Source organism: Camelus dromedarius, chromosome 10, assembly GCF_036321535.1.
Source record: "Camelus dromedarius isolate mCamDro1 chromosome 10, mCamDro1.pat, whole genome shotgun sequence".
In the NCBI taxonomy this organism is placed as follows: domain Eukaryota; kingdom Metazoa; phylum Chordata; class Mammalia; order Artiodactyla; family Camelidae; genus Camelus; species Camelus dromedarius.
The window spans coordinates 4,752,038-4,777,022 of NC_087445.1; the positions used below are offsets into that span (position 1 = coordinate 4,752,038).

At 40.2% G+C, this 24,985-nt stretch overlaps 2 protein-coding genes and 1 long non-coding RNA gene across 8 annotated transcripts in view; 2 read left to right on the forward strand and 1 right to left on the reverse strand.

Moving 5' to 3' along the window:
* Nucleotides 1-6,661, forward strand: part of GOLM1 (golgi membrane protein 1) — a 65,727-nt gene extending 59,066 nt beyond the window's left edge. For all 3 annotated transcript variants that reach the window (XM_064490114.1, XM_064490115.1, XM_031447174.2), the window contains exons 9-10: nt 661-771; nt 4,354-6,661. In XM_064490114.1, the coding sequence (XP_064346184.1) occupies nt 661-771; nt 4,354-4,430 (188 nt within the window). In that variant the 3' untranslated portion in view covers nt 4,431-6,661. The remainder of the gene's footprint in view (nt 1-660; nt 772-4,353) is intronic.
* Nucleotides 6,662-9,278: 2,617 nt separating this feature from the next.
* LOC105084706 (uncharacterized) lies at nt 9,279-17,328 on the forward strand. Its single transcript, XR_010382575.1, has 4 exons — nt 9,279-9,702; nt 9,806-9,943; nt 11,352-11,448; nt 12,507-17,328. It is a non-coding gene; the product is annotated as an uncharacterized LOC105084706 (long non-coding RNA).
* The window catches only part of NAA35 (N-alpha-acetyltransferase 35, NatC auxiliary subunit), an 84,725-nt gene continuing 70,430 nt past the window's right edge, over nt 10,691-24,985 (reverse strand). For all 4 annotated transcript variants that reach the window (XM_031447338.2, XM_031447335.2, XM_031447336.2 and 1 more), the window contains exons 14-23: nt 23,961-24,067; nt 22,487-22,553; nt 21,055-21,153; nt 20,278-20,456; nt 17,097-17,233; nt 16,235-16,302; nt 15,046-15,186; nt 14,551-14,673; nt 11,923-12,003; nt 10,691-11,031 (exon numbers count right to left, since the gene is read on the reverse strand). In XM_031447338.2, the coding sequence (XP_031303198.1) occupies nt 10,972-11,031; nt 11,923-12,003; nt 14,551-14,673; nt 15,046-15,186; nt 16,235-16,302; nt 17,097-17,233; nt 20,278-20,456; nt 21,055-21,153; nt 22,487-22,553; nt 23,961-24,067 (1,062 nt within the window). In that variant the 3' untranslated portion in view covers nt 10,691-10,971. The remainder of the gene's footprint in view (nt 11,032-11,922; nt 12,004-14,550; nt 14,674-15,045; nt 15,187-16,234; nt 16,303-17,096; nt 17,234-20,277; nt 20,457-21,054; nt 21,154-22,486; nt 22,554-23,960; nt 24,068-24,985) is intronic.

Consider the following 24,985-nt stretch of genomic DNA (forward strand, 5'->3'; position numbering starts at 1 on the left):
GTTTTTGTTTCTTTTGTTTCTTTATATTTTTTAACGGACCTACTGAGGATTGAACCCAGGACCTTGTGCACGGTGAGCACATCCTTTACCACTGAGCTATACCCTCCCCACCATGAATGTTTCTTGAATGCACTGGTCTTCTTTTCTGGTTGCTGTTCTTTCCAGGAATGAATGCACTGATGAATGATCTAATTCCTGTGTGTGATGGAAACCTTTATCCTCTGGCTCACAATAGCCACTCCATTTCCTTCTCTCAGAGCAATAAGCCATTCTAAGGAGATACTGTCATTAACCAGAAACCTGTTTCCAAAAACAGTGGTGCCTTCCTTTAACCTTGAGTTGATTGTCTCTTTAAAAACCTAGGATTCTAATCTGGTTAGCTAGTGTACCCCATTTCCAGTCTGGAATGCAGCCCTTTATTTAGGGCCCTGTTTTATGTAGATTCAGGGTTGGAGTGGGGAGCACACAGAGGGAGGACTCCCGCAGGGTATCTGCACTGGAAGCAAGTGCGTGAGTCCCTGTCATTTCCTGAGAGGAAGCAAACAGATCTGCTTGTTAAACCAGGATTGGGGTAACCCCGCACCTGGGCTCACATGTTCCCACAGCATTGACAGAGAAGTGATGGAGCTTCAGTTTCAAGGCTCTGTGCTCATTTTACAGGGAGAAAGCAAAAGCTGGGAGCAGATGACGAGTACAACATGGATGAAAATGAGGCGGAATCTGAGACAGACAAGCAGGCGGCCCTCGTGGGGAATGATAAAAACAGAAATGGTAATTACAGGAGGTGGGGTGGGGCTGGGGCCACCTTTTATTTCTGCTTTCTGGTCCTTTTCTTTTGGAGTGCCCATGCACTGAATCCCTACAATGATACTGTGAATCATCCATCATTTGAAGACTCTGCTCTTGAGAAGCCTTGGAGAGGGGCAGTGGTGGTGAAGGGTGGAGGGAGGGCCATGGTGAGACCTTTCAGAAAGTCCGCGTGTGTAATGTGGGCTCAGGCCCTCAGGAATCGGTGAGGATTTGTCAGTGACGATTAGGGATTTCCCAACAAAATGGTAGGTCACCACTTCATCACTCCACAGCACCACTTAAAAAGCCTTGATATGTGCACAGAGCTTCCAGGCAATTTTTTATAGTAGCGCTTTGTATTATTATTTAGAATTTTTGAAGAGTCCAGGCCAGTGGGATGATCAGATTCTGGAGTCGTCTGTCCCCTTGTGACTGGATTCAGGTTGAGCACGGTTACAGCTGCGGTCTGTTCCTCTAGCTTCACACCAGGAGGCACTCGGTGGCAGGCTGATCGAGGTGGTCTCTCCATGGCGAAGGCCCAGATTCCCTTTGTAGCTAATTCGTCATCTAGAGGGGGATGCTTTGAAATGGTGTGGCTTTGCCATCCATTGAAAACGGTTGTTTAAATGGTCACTCTTCGTATTTATCAGCGGCCATTCTTTAAGGAGCACCCCCAGCCCCGTGGACCTGCGTGTGTTCGTGTGCTCGCGTGCACACACACGCACATGCCCTCTTGCTTGTTGTTTTAGTATCACCATGGACTCAAGGTTTCCTTTTTTAAAATTCATTTTTTCTATCAGATTCTTGGTACTTTCTCCGTTTTTAAGAGCTCTTTAGATGCTAGGGAGATTGGCTTTGATGTAAGTGACAAGTACTTTCTAGCAGTCTGTCTTGGTTTTGCTTGTTTTTTGCCTTGTGAAAGTTTTAAAAGTTTGTATGTCTTTTATTGCCTCTGGATATGGAGTCACAGTTTTCCCATCTACAGTTGAAAGGAATTCACCTATGTTTTTTGTTCAGTATGCTTTCATGTTTTCCTTTTGGTCCTGTTATGAAGTAAAACATCCAGAAAACCACATAACACAAAGGAATTATTAGAAGGCGGACACCTTGTAACTGCCCGCTGCCCCCTTCCCTGGTCAAAAGCTAGAACTTGGCCGGCCCTACAGGGGCCCCTTTTCTGTCGCCCGTCCCATCCCAGCACCTTCCCTCCCTGCAGCAGAAACATCTACCCTGACCTTTCTAGTTGGCATTTTCTTGCATTTCTTTATGGGTTTATCATCCAAGTGGGCATCCCCGACACCAGAGTTTAGTCTTACCAGATGCCCGTTTTACTAAATCTGATATGTCTTTAAGTCTCTCAATAAGCAGGCTCCCCCTCCATCCTTTCTTTTCTTTTTTTTTCAGTCTGTTAAAGAGCCAGGGCCGTTAGACCTGGGATCCCCCGCAGTCTGGACGGTGCTGGCTGTGTCGTCCCGGCGCGCTGTACCTGTGTCCTCCTTTCCCCCGTTCCCTGCAGGTCAGGTCGGAGCCCATACCCAGAGGTTCTGACTCAGCCCTCCTGTTGCACTTGCTCATTTTATAGACAAGTCAGTGGTGCTCATACGGCACAGACAGGGTGAATGCTGCTTTCTCTTTATTTCCCAGTTTTCACAGTAAGGAATTATTTCCTCTCATCTTCTGAAGGCGACCATTTAAAAATACAAACTGAAGGATTTAAACCTTTTTGGTGGGTTTCACTCAGTTGCATTTATTATCGTTTCTGACATTCACGTTGTCCCGTGGCATTGGGCCGGGGGGCCCTCCCCACTTGTGTCTGAACCCCCAGCTTCCGTCGTCTCCTGTCCTGTCCTGTCTGTCCTGCTCAGCCACGGCTCCACTCCACACAGCACTTCTCTCTGAGGGGCTCCACCTGGGAAGGACCCAGAAAGGAGCCCTGGCGGCCTGTTTCAGAGGTTCACGGGCCTCCCCGGGCCCCTTAGTCTTACCGTGGACACTGGGGCCACCTGCTGTGAGGACAGCAGCGGCTCTCCCACCCGCCCGGGGGCTTGTGGGGGTAAGCCTGTGGCGGGCAGGGGCCCTGCTGGCCTCAGCTCCATCCGATGCTCCATTGCTTCCTTCTGGTTTCTTCCCAGACGCTGCTGTTCATGTAACGGCTTGGATTTTGGGGTCTGCAGGACTCCTTGTCATCTAGTTTTGTTGTAAATGTTCTCCAGTTTGAGTTTTTAAATTTAGTTGCTTTATGTAGGGACTCTAATTCAAAAACTGTGGCAGTGTTTCACCATCTTTCCAAAATCCTCTTCTGTTTTCACACTTAACATTTAGGTCTCTTGATTCATTAGATTCATGTCAAATGTATTCAGGGTATGGCACAAGGTGCGGGCACAATTTTCTTTTTCCAAAGGGCCTTCCAGTTGGCCCAGCACCACCTCAAATCACCGTCAGAGTCAGTGATATGAGGTGCTGCCTTCACCAAACACTAAATTAACATACGTACTTGGCTCTCATTTTTGGATCTTCTGTTTCTCCTCCATCGGTTTCTCTGTTGATTTGCACTGTAGCACGTTGCTCAAAGTATAACAGCTTTTTTTTTCTTTTTTTTTTTTTTTAATATCTGGCAAGTCTAGGTCCTCTGGAAAATCCCAACCAAGATCTCTTTGAATAATGCTGCTTTCCTTTTTGATTCCTTCTTGAATTCAGATTAGAAGTGTATTACATCTTCCACATTCTTTTAAATGAGTCTAGCATCCTACTAGGTGTTGGCTTCGCAGTGATGCCATGGGATCCTTCATCCCCTACACCCGGGGTCTTTCTGAGGACTTGACCTTGTACCTGGTGAGGCTTTAAACAAATTGAGGTAGGCAAACTAAAGAAGATAAATGTTCCGTCAGCGCTCTTAAGAAAGAATTTTAAGTTGAAGAAATGTCATTGTCATTTTAAAATGTGTCACTGAGATAGTTTAATTGTGTAACTGATAGTAATTGAGATAGGTTCCCCGCTTGCTCCAGGGAAAAAGGCATTAGTTCCAGCTTGCAGTGCGCTTCCTGTTGGGGGTGCACGAACAGACTCATGCAGCACACGAGAGTCAGATCAAAAATTCTGAGTACATATTATATTGTCCATTTTGTAGGACGTGGAGCATTATTTCACGATTTTAAACAATTGTGGGGTTTTTACAGGGCTTTTTTTTTTTTTTTTTGCTTTTTTAGAGCAGGAAGGTAATTAGGTTTATTTATTTGTTATTTTTAATGGAGGCCCTGGGGACTGAACCCAGGACCTTGTGCATGGTAAGCATGTGCTCTGCACTGAGCTGTACCCTCCCCAGTTGTGGGGTTTTTGGATGTTTTTGCTCTGCTTCGTGGCACCTTGTTGGCTCTACGTGTACGCCTCTCGCTCTCCTGTCCTTGGTTAGGAGTGCGGTTCATGTTACAGTGTCACTGGGGGAGATGCAGTTCTCTAGATGACACAGTTTCTGGACACTTAGGTCACATGGGACCTACTTGGGCTGGTTTCTCAAAATCTTTAATACTAGAACATTGTTTTTGTTTTGTTTTTCCCCTTTTTTAGTTCTTAACGCTGAAAATCAGAAAGGAGACTCGATAAATTTACTTGACCAGCCTGAAAAGAGGAATCAAACACTCTGAATCAAACTGGAATCACATACTTTGTTTCCGAATTGAACAGAGATCACTACAGAATATTCATGAGGGATGGAATACTGTGAAATGCACTAAGTAAACATCTAAAGATGACTGTTGTGGAGTTTTAGTGTGTATTTACTATGTAGGAAAATGAGATCGTCTTTGAGACTGTTTTGGGGGTACTTTTGAAGCGTCTCTATTAAGATGTCAAAATCGTCGAAATTTGTTGGCTAATAGGTGTTTCTTGAGAAGATCAACACCAAAAACAGAACCCAGGCTGTCCTTCAGGTGTGGCGCAGACGGTGGCGTGTTACCGTGCAGCAGGGCCGCGACGTGAAGGAGGCCCGCCGCGCGCTGACAGCACCTCTTCCTCCGTTTGCCCTGGAGTCACGCTCCCGGTGCTGAGCTGGGCGACGGGGACCAGCCCGTGACTTCCGCTCTTTCCTGCCGGCACTGAATGGTTTTGGTTTAATCCTCCTGTGCTCACTCCTAGTTCTGATAGACAGCAGCTCAGAGCGCTGACTGTGAACACAGACATCACTTTCAATGGTGTTAAAAGCGTCCAAACACAAAGGGGTTCTGTGCGAGAATCTTTAAAAAGACTGCCTGTATAATAGCCCTTGTCATTAATGTGCAGAATGCTTGTAAGTGACCTGTAACTTCAATACCTGTGATCTGTCCTTGCTTTGCCTTGCTCTGTGGGCAGAGCTGAATCCTCTGTGCTAAATCAAGCCAGGAGGAGCCGCGTGCCAATCAGACCTTTGACACGACAGGGGCCACAGCAGAGGGGATGCCGGCCCCGCGCCCAGGGCCCGTCTGTTGTGGGCGAGCGGCCTCCTGCACTCGTGGGAGAAAGGAGAGAAGGCTGACGGTGAAGGAGAGACAGCAGACAAACTGGGGGAGTTTAGAAAGGCAAGAGAAATGCAACAGTTGTTTTTGTGTTTACACATTTAGCTTGTGGTCAAGGACTATGATGAAACTGATTTAAAAATCGAAAGTTAATGTAAATCAACTCAAAAGTAAATCTAATTTACACTGATAACAGCGACATCGGGTCTGACTTAAGTTGGTTCTTAATATTTAAGGTGACAGGCTTTGGCCAGGCTGGTGAATGACCGGCAGTCACACCGAAGACTTTCAGTGAGGCTCTCTGAAGGGTAAGAGGGTGGTGATGCTTACAGTAAAACACATCTCAAGTCAGGATTTGAGATGCAGGGGCCTCAGGTCATTTGATACAACCCTCTCGTCTAACAGAGGGAATGGGGCCCAGCCAGCCCGGGAGCTGGAGTGCCCGGCCTCATACCCAGCTGTGGACTCAGGGCCCCCGGCAGTCGCTGAAGGCAGGACCTGGCTTGCGTTCAGGTTAAGATCTCCACCTTGAATGCTTTTAGGTATTCCTTTACCCAATCAATAAGATGAAACTTCCCATCCAGAAAAGGCAACTGAAGAAGGGTAGAAAGTAGCTTTATGAGGTGTGTATCCCAGTCTTTGTCCAGCCTGCCTCATGTCCAGGTCTTAGGGGTGACAGTCTCTCTTGCTTGTTGGCCTTGATTCACCTCCTGTTTAATCAGTGTGCCTAGAGTAGCTGAGAAATAAAATACTCTTTGCTAGTTCAGCTTTTAAAACTTCCAGTCTTCCCTTCCCCCCCACTGGATCCTTAAACAATCAGCTTTTAACTGGATTTAGGATGGTGGTTTGCCTTATTAAACCTTCTGTGGAATGAGATGGGATGCCAGTATAAATAGAAATAATAATTTCATCTTCCTGTACAGAGGCACCAGAAGGCCATTTGTTCAGGAGGTGTGTATTTGAGCTATTTCTTCAAGCAGTCATGCTTTATTACCGCAGGCTTCCCTTGGGGTCACAGGTAACCTCTTCCAAGGCAACAATTTAGAGGTGTCATGGTTACTCAAAAAGCAAAACAAAAACCTATGTAATAAGCATCAAATAGGTATCAGACCCCTGACGTTGGTCTCCTGGGTTCATCCAAAATTAAGTCAGCGTCTGTTCCAGTTTGTAACAGGTGTGAACTGTTGGATTCACGCCCTCCTGTACCCTCAAGTGCTGTGCAGATAAGAGAGGGGATTCATTTGATCTTTTTTTCCTGCAGGTAGGTCTGCAGATGAAGATTCCGTAAGCAACCCTTGGATTAGATTCCAGGAATAATCTAATCACTGCATAGAATATAATTTTGTGATGTAATTTGAGAAATAAACCATTACCTGTTAACTCAGTATGCTGTCGTCGAATAACCAGATTGGTAACTAGCATGCTTCTTTTAACTGGTAATAGGTATTTATCTATTCATAGGAGAACTTGGAATGAGGGAATTGTGATTTCAGGGTCCTTTAAGGTCCAGGGGAAATTGGTCTATTCCCACTATGTGTTTTGGCCTAAAAGATTATTATAAATAATAAGTTTATAGGACACTCAACCAACTTTAACACTTGTCATTGAAATGAGTTTGACGACAAATGTGTGTTTTAAGTTTCCATTAACTGGGTTATACTAACATTTTTTTTCATGTAGCTTAGCTTTTGAAAATGTTCCTTAATGTTAGAAAGTTAGGGAGATGGCTCATGTTGTGTATTTGGATGTTTGTATACTATTTAACTAAGAGGGCAACACTTAAAAGTGTGCTAAGCCACTGCTGCTGAACAACTGGTCTGTGAGATTCTGATAATGTATATACACTGAAGGATTACTCAACGTAGGTATCTTCACAGGCATTAGAAACAGTTTAGAAACAGTTTAGTTTTTTGTTTTTTTTTTTAATCTTTGTTGGTGTGCCTGCAAAACATGTCTCTGGGAAAAGTTACATGACCTGAAACATTCTCATCTGTAAACTATATATAAACTTAAGATAATGACTTTTTATGAACCAAGGCCCTGGCCCTAACCGAGACAAATGCGTGTTTTTTATCATTATTCCTTAGAAGAAATTTATATGTTCTAAAGTAGACACAGGCCCTACCGTGCATACACTTCATACCCCTACAGAGATTCTAATACTTCAGGACTATCTGGTAAATATCTGACTGAAGTCTAAATAAATGATTGTGACTGATCAGAGATGTGGTCCTAGATAAACTTAATTTTTCATGTAACTGAAGTTTTGCCTTTCAGAACCTTTATAAACGGATTCTGATGAACAAATGCCTTTTTAGAATGAATGCTGACACATGGGAATTAGGATGAAAACTCAAGGCTTAAGAGGTAAGTCAGTCCGTGGGAAGCTCCTGATGTTACAGTGCGCTGTGTACTAGTTTGTCTCTCAGAGCTGTAGTGAGATGGTGATGGGACCTCCCATGTGACGTATCATGTCTGCCTTGATCCAGAACTAAAAACCTTCACCTCTGTTCTAACTCAGCCCGAAAAGCTGCTACGTTATCAGTCTTTACCATCTGAGTATCATTCAGAAGAGCAGTTCTGTGACCTTAGCCAGCAGTCTGCAGTTGCCAGTTTTCTCCCTATAAAGGACAACCTTGGTATAGTCATGTCCTTGCTCTGGTTTTTTGAGATGTGTTCATTCAGACGTTATTCTAGATGTCAGCAGATAATATATCTGTGATCAAAACAAAAGGTTGCAGGTTTGCAGTAATTGAGAAATTCAGAGTTTGCATAATAACTTTATGTGACCCACCAAAAGCTGATGCATTCTCTTTTAAATGGAAAGGGATGGAAGGTGGGGTTAGCAGGACTACCGAACAAAAGCTTAGCCGTGTAAGTGAACGCACAGGTGGTCTGCTGTGAGATCTTAGGTTGTTTCGTCTCTTCATGAGCAAATTTGAAAAACACCCTTGGCAGCTGCAGGATGATGACAGTATTCAGTCATTCCAAATTGTATTTTATGGTTCCTTATTGCAAAAGCAACCAGTTCTGGTTCCTTACTCTCCTTAGATTTAGAAGTATATGATATACCAATTTGTGCTGAGATTGGTTGATTTGTCAAGTATTTTCAAACCAATTTCATCAGCTGAAGCAAATTGTTTAGGGGCAAGGCTACCAGACTCCAACTTGCCACCTCCAGTTCCTACTTTCAGTTCTTCTGCACTTCTAGTGTCCCTTCTGTTAAAGGGAGCCTTCTGCTGCCTTAGAGGCCTTGTTGTACCTTCTCTGTTCAGTTTTCCAGATGAGTGCCTCCAGGATGTCTTTCCCATCCCATTAGTTGAGCGAGCAGGTTCTGGAAAGATGAAGGCCTTTTTCTCAAGTTTATACTATTGTTGGGAAGATAGAAATAACTAATTATTTAAATCACAACTGAAAATGCTAAGCACTTTTTAAGGGTATGTCCTAAACCAGGAGAGGGAGGAGCCTTTTCTGCAGATGTAACATTTCAGCTGAAACCTGAAGGGCTTGGTGGTCAGAGGCAAAGCAGTGAGGCTGCAGCTTGAGAAGCCAAGGGGAGGACAGAAAGGAAGTGGCCAAACCCCCCGTTCTTGGGTGAAGACTGTGTAACTAACCAGAGAACAGTGAATCTTTTATGACCTGATCAGCTCCTCTAAGAATAGGGTGGGGCAAGTATGAATGTGGGGAAATCAGTGCTTCACAGTGACTCTGTCTCCCTTACTTCACCCTCCTCACTAACCCCTCGGCCTGCTCTCCTGATTCTGCCCCACCTCTTCCAGGAAGTCCTCATTGTTGCGCCAGGAACCTCTGTCAAATCCAGTGGGCCCATTTTGGTCCTTATCCTAGGCCTTTTCACTGTACGTGGCCCTGCATTATTTTCCTGCTAAATCTCCTTTGCTCTTCTGCAGTCATAAAGCTGTAAAATCAGTCTTTTTTCCATCATTTTTTAGCACCTTGAATAGTAGTTGCCTTTTTTAGAACTTTTAAAAAATCTTTCTGCTTTTCAGATTAGAAACCTACAGTTAAAAAAAAAAATACTACAGCTACTTAAAGGAAAACACCTGGTTCTGTCAGTAATATTACACTAAGAATCTTTCTTTCAGTTGATAGTTAACTTAGGAAGACCCACTCCTGAAAAAAATGGCCTAAGGTGCTCTGCGGTGAGCCCGAGCCGCCTCAGTGGCTCTCACTGACAGCAGGGGACCTCATCAGACAGCAGGTTAACAAGGCCTGTTAGTCTGAGTCTTCTGGTTTGCCTCAGGCTCGGCTGTGTGCCAGACCTTGCTGTCTGTTAGCCTCGTTGTTTCTTTGGATTCTTTCTTCTATTGCCTATTTCCAACCGTCTGTCTCTTTTGTTTGTAACTTTCAGAAATTACCAGCCTGAAACAATGCTGTCTTCCTTCTCAACAAACTAGTAACGGAATAGGTAACAACCAATACATCTGTCTCTTCATAGCTCAAGTTTCTGTTGTACAGGCTACTTTTCTTCTTCTTTTTTTAATAAAGATTTCTGGGTTCTGAAATTTCAGGATGCCTAATGGCTGTTCCTGGCTGATACACGTGTCACCACTCTAGGTAGAGAGTCTGCTTCAACAGCTGAGAAGAAAGGAGTCAGGAAAGTCCTTGCTCTGCAGCCAGCTCTACTGCAGCAGGCAGGCCTCATGCAGGTGAGCCAGAAGTCAAGGTTCAGTCTCACATTTGCAAGAAAGGTGTCAAATCAGAGTTAAGACATTTGAAACCCAGAACCCCTTTAAGGATAGAGCAAATATAAAACTCTTCCTACCTAGTTTTAAGCCAAGCCAGAAGTCAGTTTAAGGCACAGTGTAGCTCCCCCTGTGGAGGGCAGAAAGGGAGCCCCAGAGCCACGGCGGCAGGAGCCAGGACAGCAGAGCAGAAAGAAATCAGCAGCAAAGGAAGACGGGGGGGCGGGGGGGGGGGGGGCTGGCACTTGCAGGTGAATTTAAGCCAGAGGATACTGGAGAGAGCCCATCTGAGAATGTTTCATGGGTTAAACTGAATATGAAGCAATAAAAAGCAGGCCAAGTTTAAGTGTAGCCCTAAAGACGAACAACCTACACTTTCTTACCTTTTGAGTAATGTCACTAGCAAATATCTTTTTAAAGCGCCATAATTAACAGTTAAAGGATTTTTTAAAAAAATCTCTTCTGATATATAATTTAAGACACCTTAACACAAAATCAGTCTCCATGTAATTTAGTCTCCCTATATAGCCGAGAAGCCCCTTAAATGTATTTTGCCAAAAAGCCCTTGATCTGAAACTTTTGGATAATTTGTGTTTGTTGGTACATGTTAAGATTTGAGTAGTTCAAAGTGCTATTGGTTTTCATCTCCAGTAGTGCATTTTTTTGTCAAGAAATTTATTAACCTTTACAAACACTATTTTCACTCACTCATTCATAAAAAATGATTTATGATTAAATCTGTAATAAAACCATGTAACGTTCATCAATGCACTCAATAAGACCAGTTTCATCCATGGAACATAATAAACCACTTTAAAACAGCAGTTTTCATTCATGTCATATAAGGCTGTCAAATTAAAAGTATTCCTTATAATGGGCTGTTATCCAAGAAAGCCATTTCACCTCACGTCATGTGGTAAGACTGATGGACAGATCCTGTAAGAGTAGAATCTGAAAGTAGATCCCACTCCTTTGGTCACCTTTTCAGTCTCTCAAACAAGTTTCACAACAGGAAAGTATTTGTGAGCAGAGAAATCAAATTCAGGAGGAACCTGCAAAGAAGACGAAGTCAATCAGTATACCTGACACGTTTTCCGACAGTAAACAGAATAGAGACTACTTTAATTTTAGAGCTTCTCAATGTTTTTAGAGACAAGGTAGGAAAAAAGATTAAAAAATTGGTTTAATGACAAAAATGTTAAGTCAGGCACTAACCTGGAGGGGAAGATAATTAGCTTAGCTCTAGATTTATGACGGTCATTAGGAAACATGCTGACTGGTAGTTTTCTATCTTCCAAGAATAGTTAACAAAGGAAAATGGACTTAAATTACAGGAAGGGGTCATGGGTCAGGAATTTTGTTTTAATTCCAGGGTTGCTGATACTCCAGAGCAATGAAATGAGTCACTGGTAAAGCAGAGCCGGAGATTGAGGGAGCGAAGGAACAGAAAAGCAATGGGGAGTAAACAGGTACCTATAAGATGGGCAAAAATGGGCAAATGGCACCAAAAATGCCTAAGCGGCCGGCCTCTCACTTCTGCACCACGCTGATACAGCACCAGTGATGCAGCGACACTAGCAAGGGGAGCTTACACAGTCTCCCATCTCCTGAGCCACTGACGTCTTTAATTATTGAAGCATTCACTTTTCTAAAAGCAGGTGGCTTTCTAAATACTTCACCCATAAATTTTCTTTTTACACATTTCTTTTATTACCTCCAGTCATTCAGTAATCTACATGGAAGGGCAGACTTCAGAGATTTTAAGTCAACAAAATCTGTACATTTCAAGGCAAAGTGGCAAGCTCTATTTTCTGCAGTTGAACCTTGTTTAGAATAGTTTTTATAAGCATTTTAACTTTTCTGTAATATTTACGCATCTGACTGAAACAAAGTGAAGTTTTACAATAATTTAAGACCATGTATTTTCTGCACAATATACTTACCTTAGATTCCTTTTTGTGTCCTCCTGCCAATAACTTCATAACCACAAAGTTGGGTTTGGCAACCTTTAAAATTCTGCTGACCTAAACACAATGAGCAACATAAAGCTATCAAAACATAAAATTCATAGTCAAAATATCCTGATTACAGATACTAATAGGAACTGTACAATATAAGTGTTGAGATTTTATTAAAATAAAGGCAATTTAAAAACATGAACACAACACCATCATACGTCTTTTAGCTAACACAGAACGAACCTGAAAGGTACTGTATCTTGCTTTCCTCAAAACAAAATAACGTTAGGCTGCAGAATCCTGCAAAGCCACCACCATAGTGTTTCGGGCATGGACTCTGGAGTTAGGCTGTCCGTTTACAAATTCCAGCTTTGCCACTTACTAGCTATGAAACCTCTAAGTTTTCTAACCTCTCTGTTCCTCAGTTTCTTCATCTATAAAATGGGGATATTAATTTACCCATCCTGCAAGGATTTGTTGTGAGGATTGAATTAACATGAGCTGAGACCCGTACCTGAAGGTAGTAAATGTAAGTGTTAACTTATTTCTAACCACCATTTGTCTAACAGGCTCCGCCTGAACACACGAGGAACAAGGGAATGGAATACTGCGTTTCTCTCAGGGGGTGTGAGCAGCTAGAAGAAAAGTCCTTCCCTCCCTCTTCTTCCCTGTCTTCACACATGCGCACAAGCTCAGGAACCGCTCCTCCTCATCTCCAGGTGACACCTCCACCTACCTAGAGGACTACTGCATTCGGGCATCCAAAAGGCTTGTCCCACACTGAGCTCCTGACCTTCCCAGCCCTGCTTCCCCACCTGCTCCAGCCTGTAGTCCTCCCCGCCATGGCTCAATCCACTCAGATAGTGCTCAGGCCAAAAACTTCAAAGCCATCCGTGATTCCTCCTTTTCTCTCACCCCACATCCAATCCCTCGGCCAGTCTCACTGGCTAGACAGCGTAGTCACTTCCGACCCACTGTTTCACCCGGATTACAGCAACGGCCTGCTAACTGGCTCCCCTGCCTCCACCCTTGGTCTTTAGAACAAAGATCAGATCTGGTCACACCTCTGCTCAAACCTCTCCACAGCTCACCCTGGCGTGCACCCCATCCAGCACACAGCCCTTGGCTGTTCCTGAAGTTCTCCAGGCACTCCTGCCTCTGGACCTTTACATGTGTGCACCATTCCCCATGACTTGCTTCCTCACCTTCTTCCAGGATTTGCTCAGAGGCCACCATATTCAACTGTCTAATCCCCTCCACCTCCCTACCTCCTGTAGCATTCGCTGTCCCTACTCCCAGTTTGATTTTTCATAGTACTTATAATCTTCTAATAGTAAATAAGTAAGTAAATTATACAGTCTATCTGCCTGCTCTGCCCCGAGGAGGGCCTGGATTTCTGGCTGTGACTTTTCCCTGCTGGAACCTACCCCATTGCTTAGGACGTCGCAGGCACTCTACAGTATTTACTGAGTTAAATAAATGAAGTCCACTAAAAGAAATACGCCGTCCATTACAGGTACCTTCCTTTAATTTTTACACTCCCCCCTTTTATTTTCTTTCATTACATGGTTATAAGTAACTTTAAAAAAGAGTCCTCTCTCTCCTATCCCTGTTCCCTAAGGCACTGAGCAACCCTTCCAAGAAGCAAACGCTGCTGTTAATTCCTCTATCTATCCAGAGACAGGTTATACTCATAATACTCACACATGCTTCTTTTGATTGAAATGGCAGCATACTATAGACACTAATTTTAAACTTGCTTTTTAAACTGCTTATATATCCTGAGGAGCATTCCATTACAGTTCATAAATACCTCCCTTGTCCTTTTTAGGGCTGCAGAGTATTCCACTGCATGATAAATCATATACCGTGCGACCTCAAGTTCCCCCGATCGACTCTGAAGTTTCTTCACTTTTTTACTATTAAAAATTCTGCACTAGATACTCTCGTGTATTCATCACTTCCCACACGTGCACCTGTCATCTGTAAGACACATCCCAAGTGGCAGCACTGCTGGGCCCAACGACCTGTGGTTTCTGTCAGATACTGCTAAAATGCTCTTCCAAATACACTCCCCCAAATGGGCTGTGTTTTACAGGTGACTCTCACAGAATAAATGCATTTCAATAAAATTAGGAATACAATCAATTAAGAAACTAACAAACAAAAGCCTGAAATTCTACATTTTGCAAGTTCTAAGCTCTGTAGAATGATACTCAAAATAGTCTTCAAAAACAATAGCCTTTGTTTTAAAAGGTCAAGTGGAATAAGGTTGTTTTTACTTCCTGTGATATCTGATCATTTTTAGATTTAAGATTTATATAATTGTATTTCAATACAGTAAACTATAGATTAAAATTTAAAATTTTTAATGGTAACATTTCTGAGCTGTGGATCAATCTGGATCTTATTTCTGTTCTTCCTGCTTACTTTATGGTTCTAAGTCTTAACTTCTCTTTGCACCGATTTCTAAATTTCCACAAAGTGGGTGTTTACATTACTTCTCTCATCAAATAATTTTAAGTCTGCCAAGGTTAGGTTAGCACAGCTGTTTGAAATTCTTAGCAGAACACGCCACGCTTCCCTCTAGAACCGCTGCAGCTGCGGCCTCACCTCGTGGTCTGGGTTGGGGATGTTTTCCAGGATCATTTTTGCCTGCTGAAAGTGCTTGCTGGCCGCCACGTACAGCTCTGGAGCCTGAGGAGGAGGGCTGTATTTATTGAGGTCAGACATTTCCTAAAAAAAAGATATTATTCGATACATGCTTAATACGAAAAACCTCTAAAATGACTGTTCACATACAGATACTAAAGCGAACACTCAGCCTGTGCCTCATTTTTCCTGTCCACTTCTCAGCCTTCATACACCACACCTCCAATTATTCTCGTTATTTAAATACCTGTTCATGTTGTGAGCACATCCACCACAGCCGAATGGCTTCTGTACTGTTTAAAACTGCTGTGTTACCACCTTATCCCGCTGGTCCCACTGGTGCAACAACAGTTCCACGTGACTATCTACTTCAACAAAACAGCTAGGTACAAACAGCACATCTCCAAGAAGGTCTAAGACTAAATATTTTACAATTATGTGAAGGAGCAGGTTCACCTTGAACTGCAAATAGTGCACTGGTGGTGGTGTCATTACACTGTTGAATGGAGCAAATCTGTGCTCGTATCGAACTTGTTCACTGTCGAGCTCAAACTTGGGTTTTCGTACTTTGCCATCCATGTCAAATGCTACCATGGTCTACGGAAGAAAGAGAAAAAAAGATGACATCAACATGAAAATATGAACATCCTCATTACTACAGGACAGAAAACAAGAAACAGCCGTTGACATACGGTTAAAACAAGGCTCAGAAATCAGAAACAAACAGGGAGAGAAAACAAACTGGCTTTAGTATTCGTTTTGCTGTTACGTGCCACCTTTTATACAGAAAATAGTCAAGTTCCACGTCTAATAAATGACTAATTTTCCTGGTGAAACTGTACCACATGCACATTACTCTTCCGTGCCTAATGCTTTTACAGTAGCTTTGAAACCTTCAAGTAAAAGGTCCTGAAGAAAAAGTAGCGCACCGTCTATGTTAAAGCAAAGCTTTATACTGCACTGCCCAGGGAAACAGATTCAGTATCTTGTAGTAGTTCATGGTGAAAAAGAACATGAAAATGAATACACGTATATTCATGTGCGACTGAAGAATTGTGCTGTGCACCAGAAATCGACACAACACTGTAAACTGAATATAACTCAGTTACAAAAAAGGCACTGGTCCTGTTTTTCAAAGAGAAGTCCATGTTCTGTTTTATGTATTTTAATATAAGTTGCCTCAAATCATTTCTTGAATCGCCAAGTACAACTTAAGAGATACTCACTACCTCCTGGAAATGCCTGCTTTGCTTAGGCCATTCACTGTGGAACTTGCCCCCTTCCTAATTAATGCACTTCTAAAAAAGTCCAAACCCCACCTCTTCTAAGAAACCGTTCCTGATCATCATCAGAAGCATTACCTGTGCCGCATATATGTCACCTGACCTGTCATTAACTAGGCACTGAGACAAGGATCACATCTGATTAGACTTGGTCTCCTCCAGTGTACTCAGTACAAGGTATCTGACACATGCCAAGGGGTCGACATTTGTTAAATAAAAATCACTAGACTTGGGGGAAAAAAGGGTAATTTTCACTAAGCAGATAGTGAAAACAAAGGTGAAATTAGAACCTGGAAAGACTCACAGAAGAGTTCATTTTATTTAAACTATATAATAGCAATGTAGTTAAAAAAACAACTTACTTTAAACATTCCAGCACACATGTTCTGATATGCCTGGCTCATGGTGATCTCTCGGCTCAATGGGCGAACTGTAATTAAAAAGAAGATCATCCAGACTCCTTCCTTCCTCCTCTTGCTTTATAAAACATCTTCCACCTTGTTTGCTAAATTACAATTTCAAACAATTTGTTCCTAAAGGCTAAGTTTTATTTTATGGCCAAAATCAACAAATAGTAAAATACAGTAGAAAGGCTAAACAATAACTGTATTCTCCAGATGGCTAATACCGTAAGATTTTAGTATGAATTAACTGTAACTTCTTCTGAAGCCATAATACAGAGATGACTTATCCAGGAGAGCCATGGATACAGTTATTTAATGACCTACTCAAACTGTTGAAATCTGAAAGCACTATTTTGTAACGACTGCAGCCTATCTGTACCTTCCCATGAGTGATTAATAGGGGAGTCCTTTGGAAACCTTTCTCTGTCCTCGTGGTCCTTGAGCGGTATGCCGAGACGCTCTGTGACCACCCTTCTGGGCCAACTATACCGGCACAACTCCAGATCTACTTCCTGCCTGAGCTGTCAGCCCTCTGCCAAAGGTCTCTTGCTGCCTTGATCCTTAACCTATCTTATGCGGCTACTTCTTGTCCTAAGATCCTTTGACAAATGAAGTCGCAAAGAAAAGAAAAGCAAGGAAAGGAACCAAAAAGGTTTGCACCATTAACAGTGTGACTCAGTTTTCACCCTTATACTTTTTGAAGAGAGTATAATGACTAATTCACCCATTCAAAAGCACGGGTAGCTCTCCATCTATCTATCTGTTGAAATTAAAGTGCACTCCAATGTTACTTATTAAGTTTAAAAATAATTCACAGCACCTTTCTTCTTTTTCTTTGTTTTTTTACTACTACGGCCTTTCTGCTGCTCTTCCATTATCCTTTCCTCTGCCATCTGAGAGCCATCGGCACGACTTAATGTCGACATCAACCATGCATAAAGGAATTCAGAGAGATACCTTAATGGAAAGAAAATGTTAGTTAATGGTCAATGTCTAAATGAGGAAGCTTGGACAATACATGCACTGGTGCTAATAAAGAGGTTTTTTAATAATGCTTTAAAGGTTTTTTTTTTTTAAAACAAGATTATTCAATTAGATAATCGCTAGCTTAGATCTGACAAGAAATGAGCATGACAAGTGATTAATTTCCCCTTTCTTGTGGCCATATATGTTGCCATACAATACAGAAGATTTTAATTTCCTATAATGACATGAGTTTTGCAACTTTTCAAAAGATTTCTTGGTGGGGAGGGGTAGGACAAATTAGGGGTATGGGATTAACAGATTATATAAAATGGGTAAGCAACAAGGATTTACTGTACAGCACAGGGATTTATGCTCATTATCTTGTAATAACCTATAATGGAATACAATCTGCAAAAGTACTGAATCACTATGCTGTATACCTGAAACTAACACAATACTGTAAATCAACTGTACTCTAGTAAAAAATAATTTTTCGATAATTACATATATATGTAAATCAAATAAATGTCTATTAAATTGCTTTTACTATATCAGGTCACATTTCACCTAAACCTATTATGTAAATATTTTATTTTCCTATTAATTATAAAACCAAATAAGAGAAAATAAAAAATCATATGCATTATGCAGAACAAGTCTAAAAAATTAATGATTTGCAGGCTTATAATCTACTTGAATTTATTTAATAAGGAAATGTTAAATAGATTATTCTACCAGATACTAAATTTTCTTAAGTTTAAACTAACCAACAATATTTAAGCCAGAAAAACAGTTTAAATCTAGGATACAAATATATATTCTTTGAATAAAATTAAGGCCCACTACCACATTAAGTGAAAAATCAAAGATTTATAAGAAATGTTACTATGATCACGTCTGAGGGTATGATGCTTATTCCCAAAATTTTTCAAACAGCTGGTAAGGCAAGTTACAATATTAAAACACATACCAAAAAGAACATTTTAAAGCAAAACAAAAACCAACTAAAAGATACACCTGGAATGACTTAGTTACTGTATTTTAAAGCTAAACTGAGCACTATGCATCCTGGCAGCTAAAATAAACCAGGAAATATATATTTTTATTTTATTTTAAAAAGCATGTAACTTCATATGGAGAGAAAATTCCTCACAATGAATTTAAGAAAAACATTTATTATAGTATCTTTGTATAGGATATATACACTATCACCACAAAATGAGGATTTGTAACCTATCTTAATGAGATTTCTCTAGGGAACTAGTGCTACTTTCTACATTTTGACCGACTAACACAGGGACAGGTGAGTACAGGGGAGAGCTGGCACAATTAAGGCCTTCCCTGTCAAAGATCAGGTATCTCAATGAGCTTGTGGTGAGTGCCTTATCAAAATGAACACACAGCTACATCCAAGGAGAGTCAGAGTGCTAATATCCATACCAGTGGCTCTCAGTTGTGATCTCAGGACCAGCAGCAGTGTCACCAGGGAACTAGTCAGAAATGCAAATGACTTGGTGGGCCCTACCCAGATCCACTAAACCAGGAACTCTAGGAAGTTCCCTTCCCAGCAAGTTGTGTATTAATGTGCTTTCCAAGTGATTATGATGCAAGCTAACGTTTAAGAAACAGTTTTCTCCTGATTTTAAAAGGGTCCACACGCGTTAGGGATCACCATCCTGAAGAACAACAACGTATATTGTGTAAAAATGTTGGAGCTCAATCTGTAATTTTGAAACTAAAAAGCAGTAAAACAAGCAGACCACAAGGGTACTTGTAAGTAGAACTAAAGTTTCTTTTGTTAACAAGAAAAGGAATGAATCTGCTCAAGTATACAGGTAAATTTCTAATGGAGTATTTATCTGAATATTTCATTTGCCAGTTCTTTGTGTCAAAAAGCATACAAAATTATATTTTGAAAATCAAGAGCACAAAATCTTCCAATTAGCTCCCTCAAACCACAAAACTTGAGCATGTTCCTCTAAAATGCCTTGTTTGAATAGGACTGTCTAGTGTGAGTTAATAATAGAAGAAATTCCAAGTCGCTGTAACAACACCTGTTGGTAAGAGCTGTCTTCTATGTAAGTGTTGAAGAATATATAAAATATAACACCATTCTCATATTATTATAGTTGATGCTCCAGTTCTATTTTCATAATCAAAAACTACCTGTTAAACAGAGCCCTAGCAGCCATGATAACAAAACCATGTTAACGGTGTAGGAAATGATTACTTTCCTTCCTCCATAACAGTGACTCCATGCAATATACAACATCTTAATTACTAAGTTAAATAATTTAAAAAGATGAGCTATTTTAAGATCTAACATACTAAACTTAGTTGTTTGTAATGGGCAACAATTAGGTCATTACAACTTTAAATTACCGCCATACTTTGCTAGACTAAGAAAGATGCAAGATAACCGAACTCATAAGCCGTCAATTTTCTTTGTTTTCTGTGACAGCTTTTTCATGTCTAAAATATTCTCAAGCGTCCTCTTACTAGGTTTCTTGCATCTTCAAGAAAAGCAAGGAACTACCCTGCTGAAGATCATCTCTTACTAACTCTTTCAAAGTTCCTGAGACAAGTCCTCAGGGCCATAGGTTCAGTAGTGATACTCCCAATAGTAATCTCAGCCATCATTTTTTCTCAGGAGAAAGATCTGGCTCAGAGTTTGAACTTTAAGTACATTCTACAGCTAGTATCTAGCGTCACTGAAGTCAGGGCAAAATGTATGTTAATTTTTCTTTCTGGAAACAGATAAAAGCTCTTCAATTAATCCATTTACTTTGGAGCCACTTTCATTAGTAATTTTTAAATAAATATTCAAATGGCTAGAAAAAATATATTTGCACAATGTTATGACACTTAAGATATTCCAGATAATCTAGCTCTAATTTTCAGTATTTTTCAACTGTCCCACAACTAAAGTTCAAATACACTAAATAAAAAAGTACCCTGAGATTACACTCTGCAGTGCTCTCTCAGATCTTATCTACCCCACCCGCCACCACCGTTAACTCCAGTTGTTCTCTTACCAATATATGTAATAGTACTCGTGCATGCTGTAGAGTTCCAATTCAAAGCCACTTAGAAGATACTGTATCATAATTCGAAGGTTATGGTAAAGGACCCAGGTACCTAAACAGGCCAAATGCTGCCTTTGGGGCTCCTGTTTCAACAGCATAGTGTGAAGGGCTGCATCAACCTTCTCTGCCTATCGCAACAAAACATCATAACATTAACTTTCTTTTTAATGTAATGAAAGAATTACAGGAAAAACCTGCTAAAAATAGCATATGAGCAGAAAATGTGAATCTCACCACCTGAAGAATTCATATTTTCAAATGCACTTCTCGTTAGGTTTACATTCAAACTTCCCATTTCTCAAAGGATAACATTTATTTAAACATTTCCTAAATTAAGAAGATATCTATTTTATAGTACAAAATAAAACTAATTGACTTCAGAGCTTCAGTTATATTAATAATATTGTTGCTGACAAATTTGAAGATTAATATATTTTTATTATGATGTAAACTTGCTCTAATTATAACTACTGTTCTACACATATTTATAGTTTATCCTGATTTTAAAAAAATAATTAAGATGTTTCTCAGTTTGGATTATTGTTCTGTTTCTTTTTGTAAACCCTTTCTTTGGTATATGTAACCGTTACATTTTAAGTGAAAAGGAAATTAACTACACTGAAAAATTAGTCAAATTACTGTTCCAAAGAATTGTTTTTGAAAATCTGGTGAAGATATATATGAATTGCTTAATTCTGGAAGGGAGGGCAACTTGTTGGTTCTTACCTCATCCTGCAAGGTAGCAAATTCCTCAAGGATATGACCAAGCTTATCTCTCTGTCGAGCCCTGTTATGTCCATGGATCTGAATAAGACTACAGAAGGGCTGCAATACACATACAGTTCGTTAACTGTCAATATGAAATTTCCTGATACTGAAGGAAATTAACATCCCAAGCTTTCAAAATCTGGTTTAAGGGAAAAAAATGTTGTGTATAGAAGAATCCTCGCCTATGCATACTTTTTACATAGGTGTTTCTTTAAAGGAACTCAATACTAGAATCTATCAATAGCTAGAGGACAGTGGCTGTTTAAGAAACCTGTTTTCATATGGCAAAAATATCTTCCTTCAGTCTTTAGGTATCTTCCCACAATTTCAAGAGGACAGTTTCTTTTCTGCTTGTTTCAAGCCAAAAGCCAACGTTCAAGGCTGACACGTCTGTGCTGCTTATAAATATCCTGGAATTAGATGACGGCTAATACCTATAGGCCCTGCCTAAAGCTCTTTATTCCTATTCCTATCTGTACAGCATTCTCATATAAAGTAAAGCATTTCATGAGTCAGACAATGGACAAGAATGCTAGGATGCTCTGATTTAAGAAATACGCATTTTATATTTGTGTACTTTGATCAATATAATCTCATTTAATCAATAAGTAGCCTATAAGAAGTACAGAGGCAATTTAACATCTTCACTTTTAAAAAATTGCAAGGTTTATAGAAAAACAAAGTAATCTGCCTGATAATGATAAAATGTATCATTAAGAAAATGATAAAAATAAAATCTGGCCTTCTACTGATGTTCCTTTTATCATACTATATTGCCTTTATATATACAGATATATAAAAATAATATATACATATACATTTAGTAACTGGAATTAGGCACAAACGAGCTATCTATAAAGAGCTTATAATCAAGTAACAATGATTTATGATTAATTTAATCAACTACCAGGCTTCCATTTCCCCAAATTACCTGCGATTTGAAAAAAGTTCATGATCTCATCTAAAAGCAGTAATTTAAATTTCACTACAATCCTGTTCATTAAGGCAGTACAAAGGTAAGTGCCTAGGGATGTTACACACGTCTCTTGTTTGTAAGGTCAAAAATAAGTGACGTTTTTGTGTCTATTTACAAAAAAAATGGAAACTCCTCTTTTCCCAGATGGGGGTCACAGCTCATCCCATTTCTGTGGTCCCCAGGGGTTATGGTGAGAGGGCATCAAAAGGCGCCTCCGTATGGAACAGCCTTCCAGGAGACCACGGGCTGTGAAGCTACCCACTCAGCGGTAAGAGAGACAGGAACTGCCTGCTTATCCAGTGAAGATGAGTAAGAAATGGGAGATGAAAACACAGCACAAATGAATGCTGCTGAAGGCATTATACTCCACAGTTTTAAAGCATCCACCACAATGATCCAAATTTCAGTTCTTACCCGAACACAGTGAGTAACAAAGGAATCGATACAGTCCTTAGCCTGGTGATTATTATATAGGCAGCACCTGTAAGACAACGCAATATTCTTTTTATTCAAACTAAACCGTTTGGCCTACAAAAAGCAGCAGTGGTTACTGTAGGCGCTACCAACGCACAGGGAAGGTGAAAACAAGAAAATGGAACCACATACATTACTAAGTTGAAGATGTACTAGCATTAGATTAGGAAATATTTACACTATTTGTTCTTCACACAACTAATGTGCAGTATTTCCAATTAGCTCTGTATTTGGACAATTAAGAGTTGGATCTAATAAAATCAACAAGGAAAGAAGGAAAATCCCAAAGCTCCACTCCTTCCTGATCCTACTTCAGTATCACCTGTTCCCCTCTAGCTGATACCCTCCCTGGACTGTGCTCACAGTAGTAGTTATAAAGAAAATAGTGCACAAAACCTGAATTTGTTCAAGATGTACCCGTATTTCCAACCAGAGGCCAAAATCATCACCTATACATCCCGCTGGCACCTCATTTTCTGTCCTCATAAAGTGGTTTCCCTGTGGTGCTCCTTATCTCAGTTAAAAGCATCACTTCTTGAGAAAGGCCTTCCTGAGCAGTCTGGGAGGGTCTGCTACCTGCCTGGCCCTGGAGGAAATACAAGGGCTGAACAGATGGAAAGATTTTTTTTTCCTTTCCCTGAGGTGGGAGGACAGTAGCCTTTGCATCTAAGGAGATGGGAAGAAGCAGACTTTGTCCTGGTGCACTGACAGGAGCTGACAACTTACTACTCCTAAGTGTTTGTCATAACTGAGCATAACCAGAGCCTCAAAGATAAACAGAGCCATGATCACACAACGGAAAATGGCTTGCAGCAGCCAGAATAAAGAAAAGGCGGACACCTGGAATAGGTGGCAATGTTTAAAATAGAAGTGCTGGAAGGTCCAAAGTAAGAAAATTACTTAAGGTGACAAAAATAGAGCATTAAAAAAAAAAACAACCCTCTGGATTTGAAAGTTAGGATTTTCAAATTTAAAAAACTTAGTAGATGAAAGATGCTCAGAACAGCCTTGAAGATCAAGAGGAAGAATTTCTCATAACACAGCAAAATAAGAAAGAGATAAATGTCACAGGAATACAGGGGGAAAATCTACAAGATACAGTATATAAGGAGCTCTTTAAAAGATGAAGGTGAGGTAATAATTAAACAGATAACAGCATAGGAAAAAATGATCTGATCTGAAGACTTGAGGCTTTTAAAGACTCATTTCCAGATAGGAAATAGTTGAAAATCACACATGCACATTGTGGTAAAACTCCTAAAATAAAGAGACACTCTACAATCCTTCAAAATGAAGTGTCAAAACACTTACAGAGGAAAAAAAGAATCAGATCAGCATCAAATTTCTCACATGTAACACTGAAAATTTTAACACAGTGGAAAAACATTTACAGACTATCATGCAATGAACTTACTTTGGGGAGAGCACCGGAGGACTGACAAAAGACCGAAGTGCATCTTTTACCATGTCTTGCATGAGATGGGTTCCAAAGACCTTCTTGTTATCCACCAGGAAAGTGGTCTTAAAACAAGTGTTATATGTATTAGTAATGCTGTCACAATCTTGACATGTTGCATGTGTGATGCAGCTGCCATTACTGTGACATGAGCATACTGCTTATAAATGCCACAAAATGCAGGAGAAATTAAAATGTACAAAGTTGGTGAAAAAGTTACATAAACCACTGCCTCCACAATGGGTACTGCTTGTTAATCCCTATTTAAGATGTATTCGGATGCAGGAGCACAAGAAATGTGCACAAAAAAAATCTCTCAAGTTCAGAGTAGTTATACTGAACTAGTGAAAATGAACTGACTAGTCTGAATGTATCAAATAAGCTAAGATACAAGAAAGAGTTTCATAAATTATGAAATATTTAATGGTTGCAAATACTAAGCTAGTTGATAATCTTTATCTCTAATCAACACTTTGGAATACAAACTTCCTGAAATTGGAAAAAATATATTTAAAATAATAAATTAATTTACATACATTATTATTTAATAATTTGCATTTAATTTTCTTTCCTTAATGACCACAATTATTTTAATGTTTACTATACCATACCTTACTTGATTTCCTAACACATTTGGACTGTTTCCAGTTTTTGGTGATCATGAGCCAAACAGCTTTAAACATTCGCATGCATACAGGTTTTTAAGTCAATGGCAGATTCTACTTCTCTTGGGTAAACAAGCAAGAGTCAGATTTGTATATTTATTTTTATAACAATCTGCTATTGTTTTCCAAAGTCACTATAGCAACGCATCCTCCTCAGTGCTTTGTATTTTCAGTTTTTCTTTCTTATTTCCTTTTTTATTAATTTAAAGATTCTGATAGGGGAATAATGGTATTTCATCAGGGTTTTATTTTGCATTTCCCTAATACTAATAACGCTGAATATCTTTTCATATTGATTTTTTTTTTACCCGTTTTAAA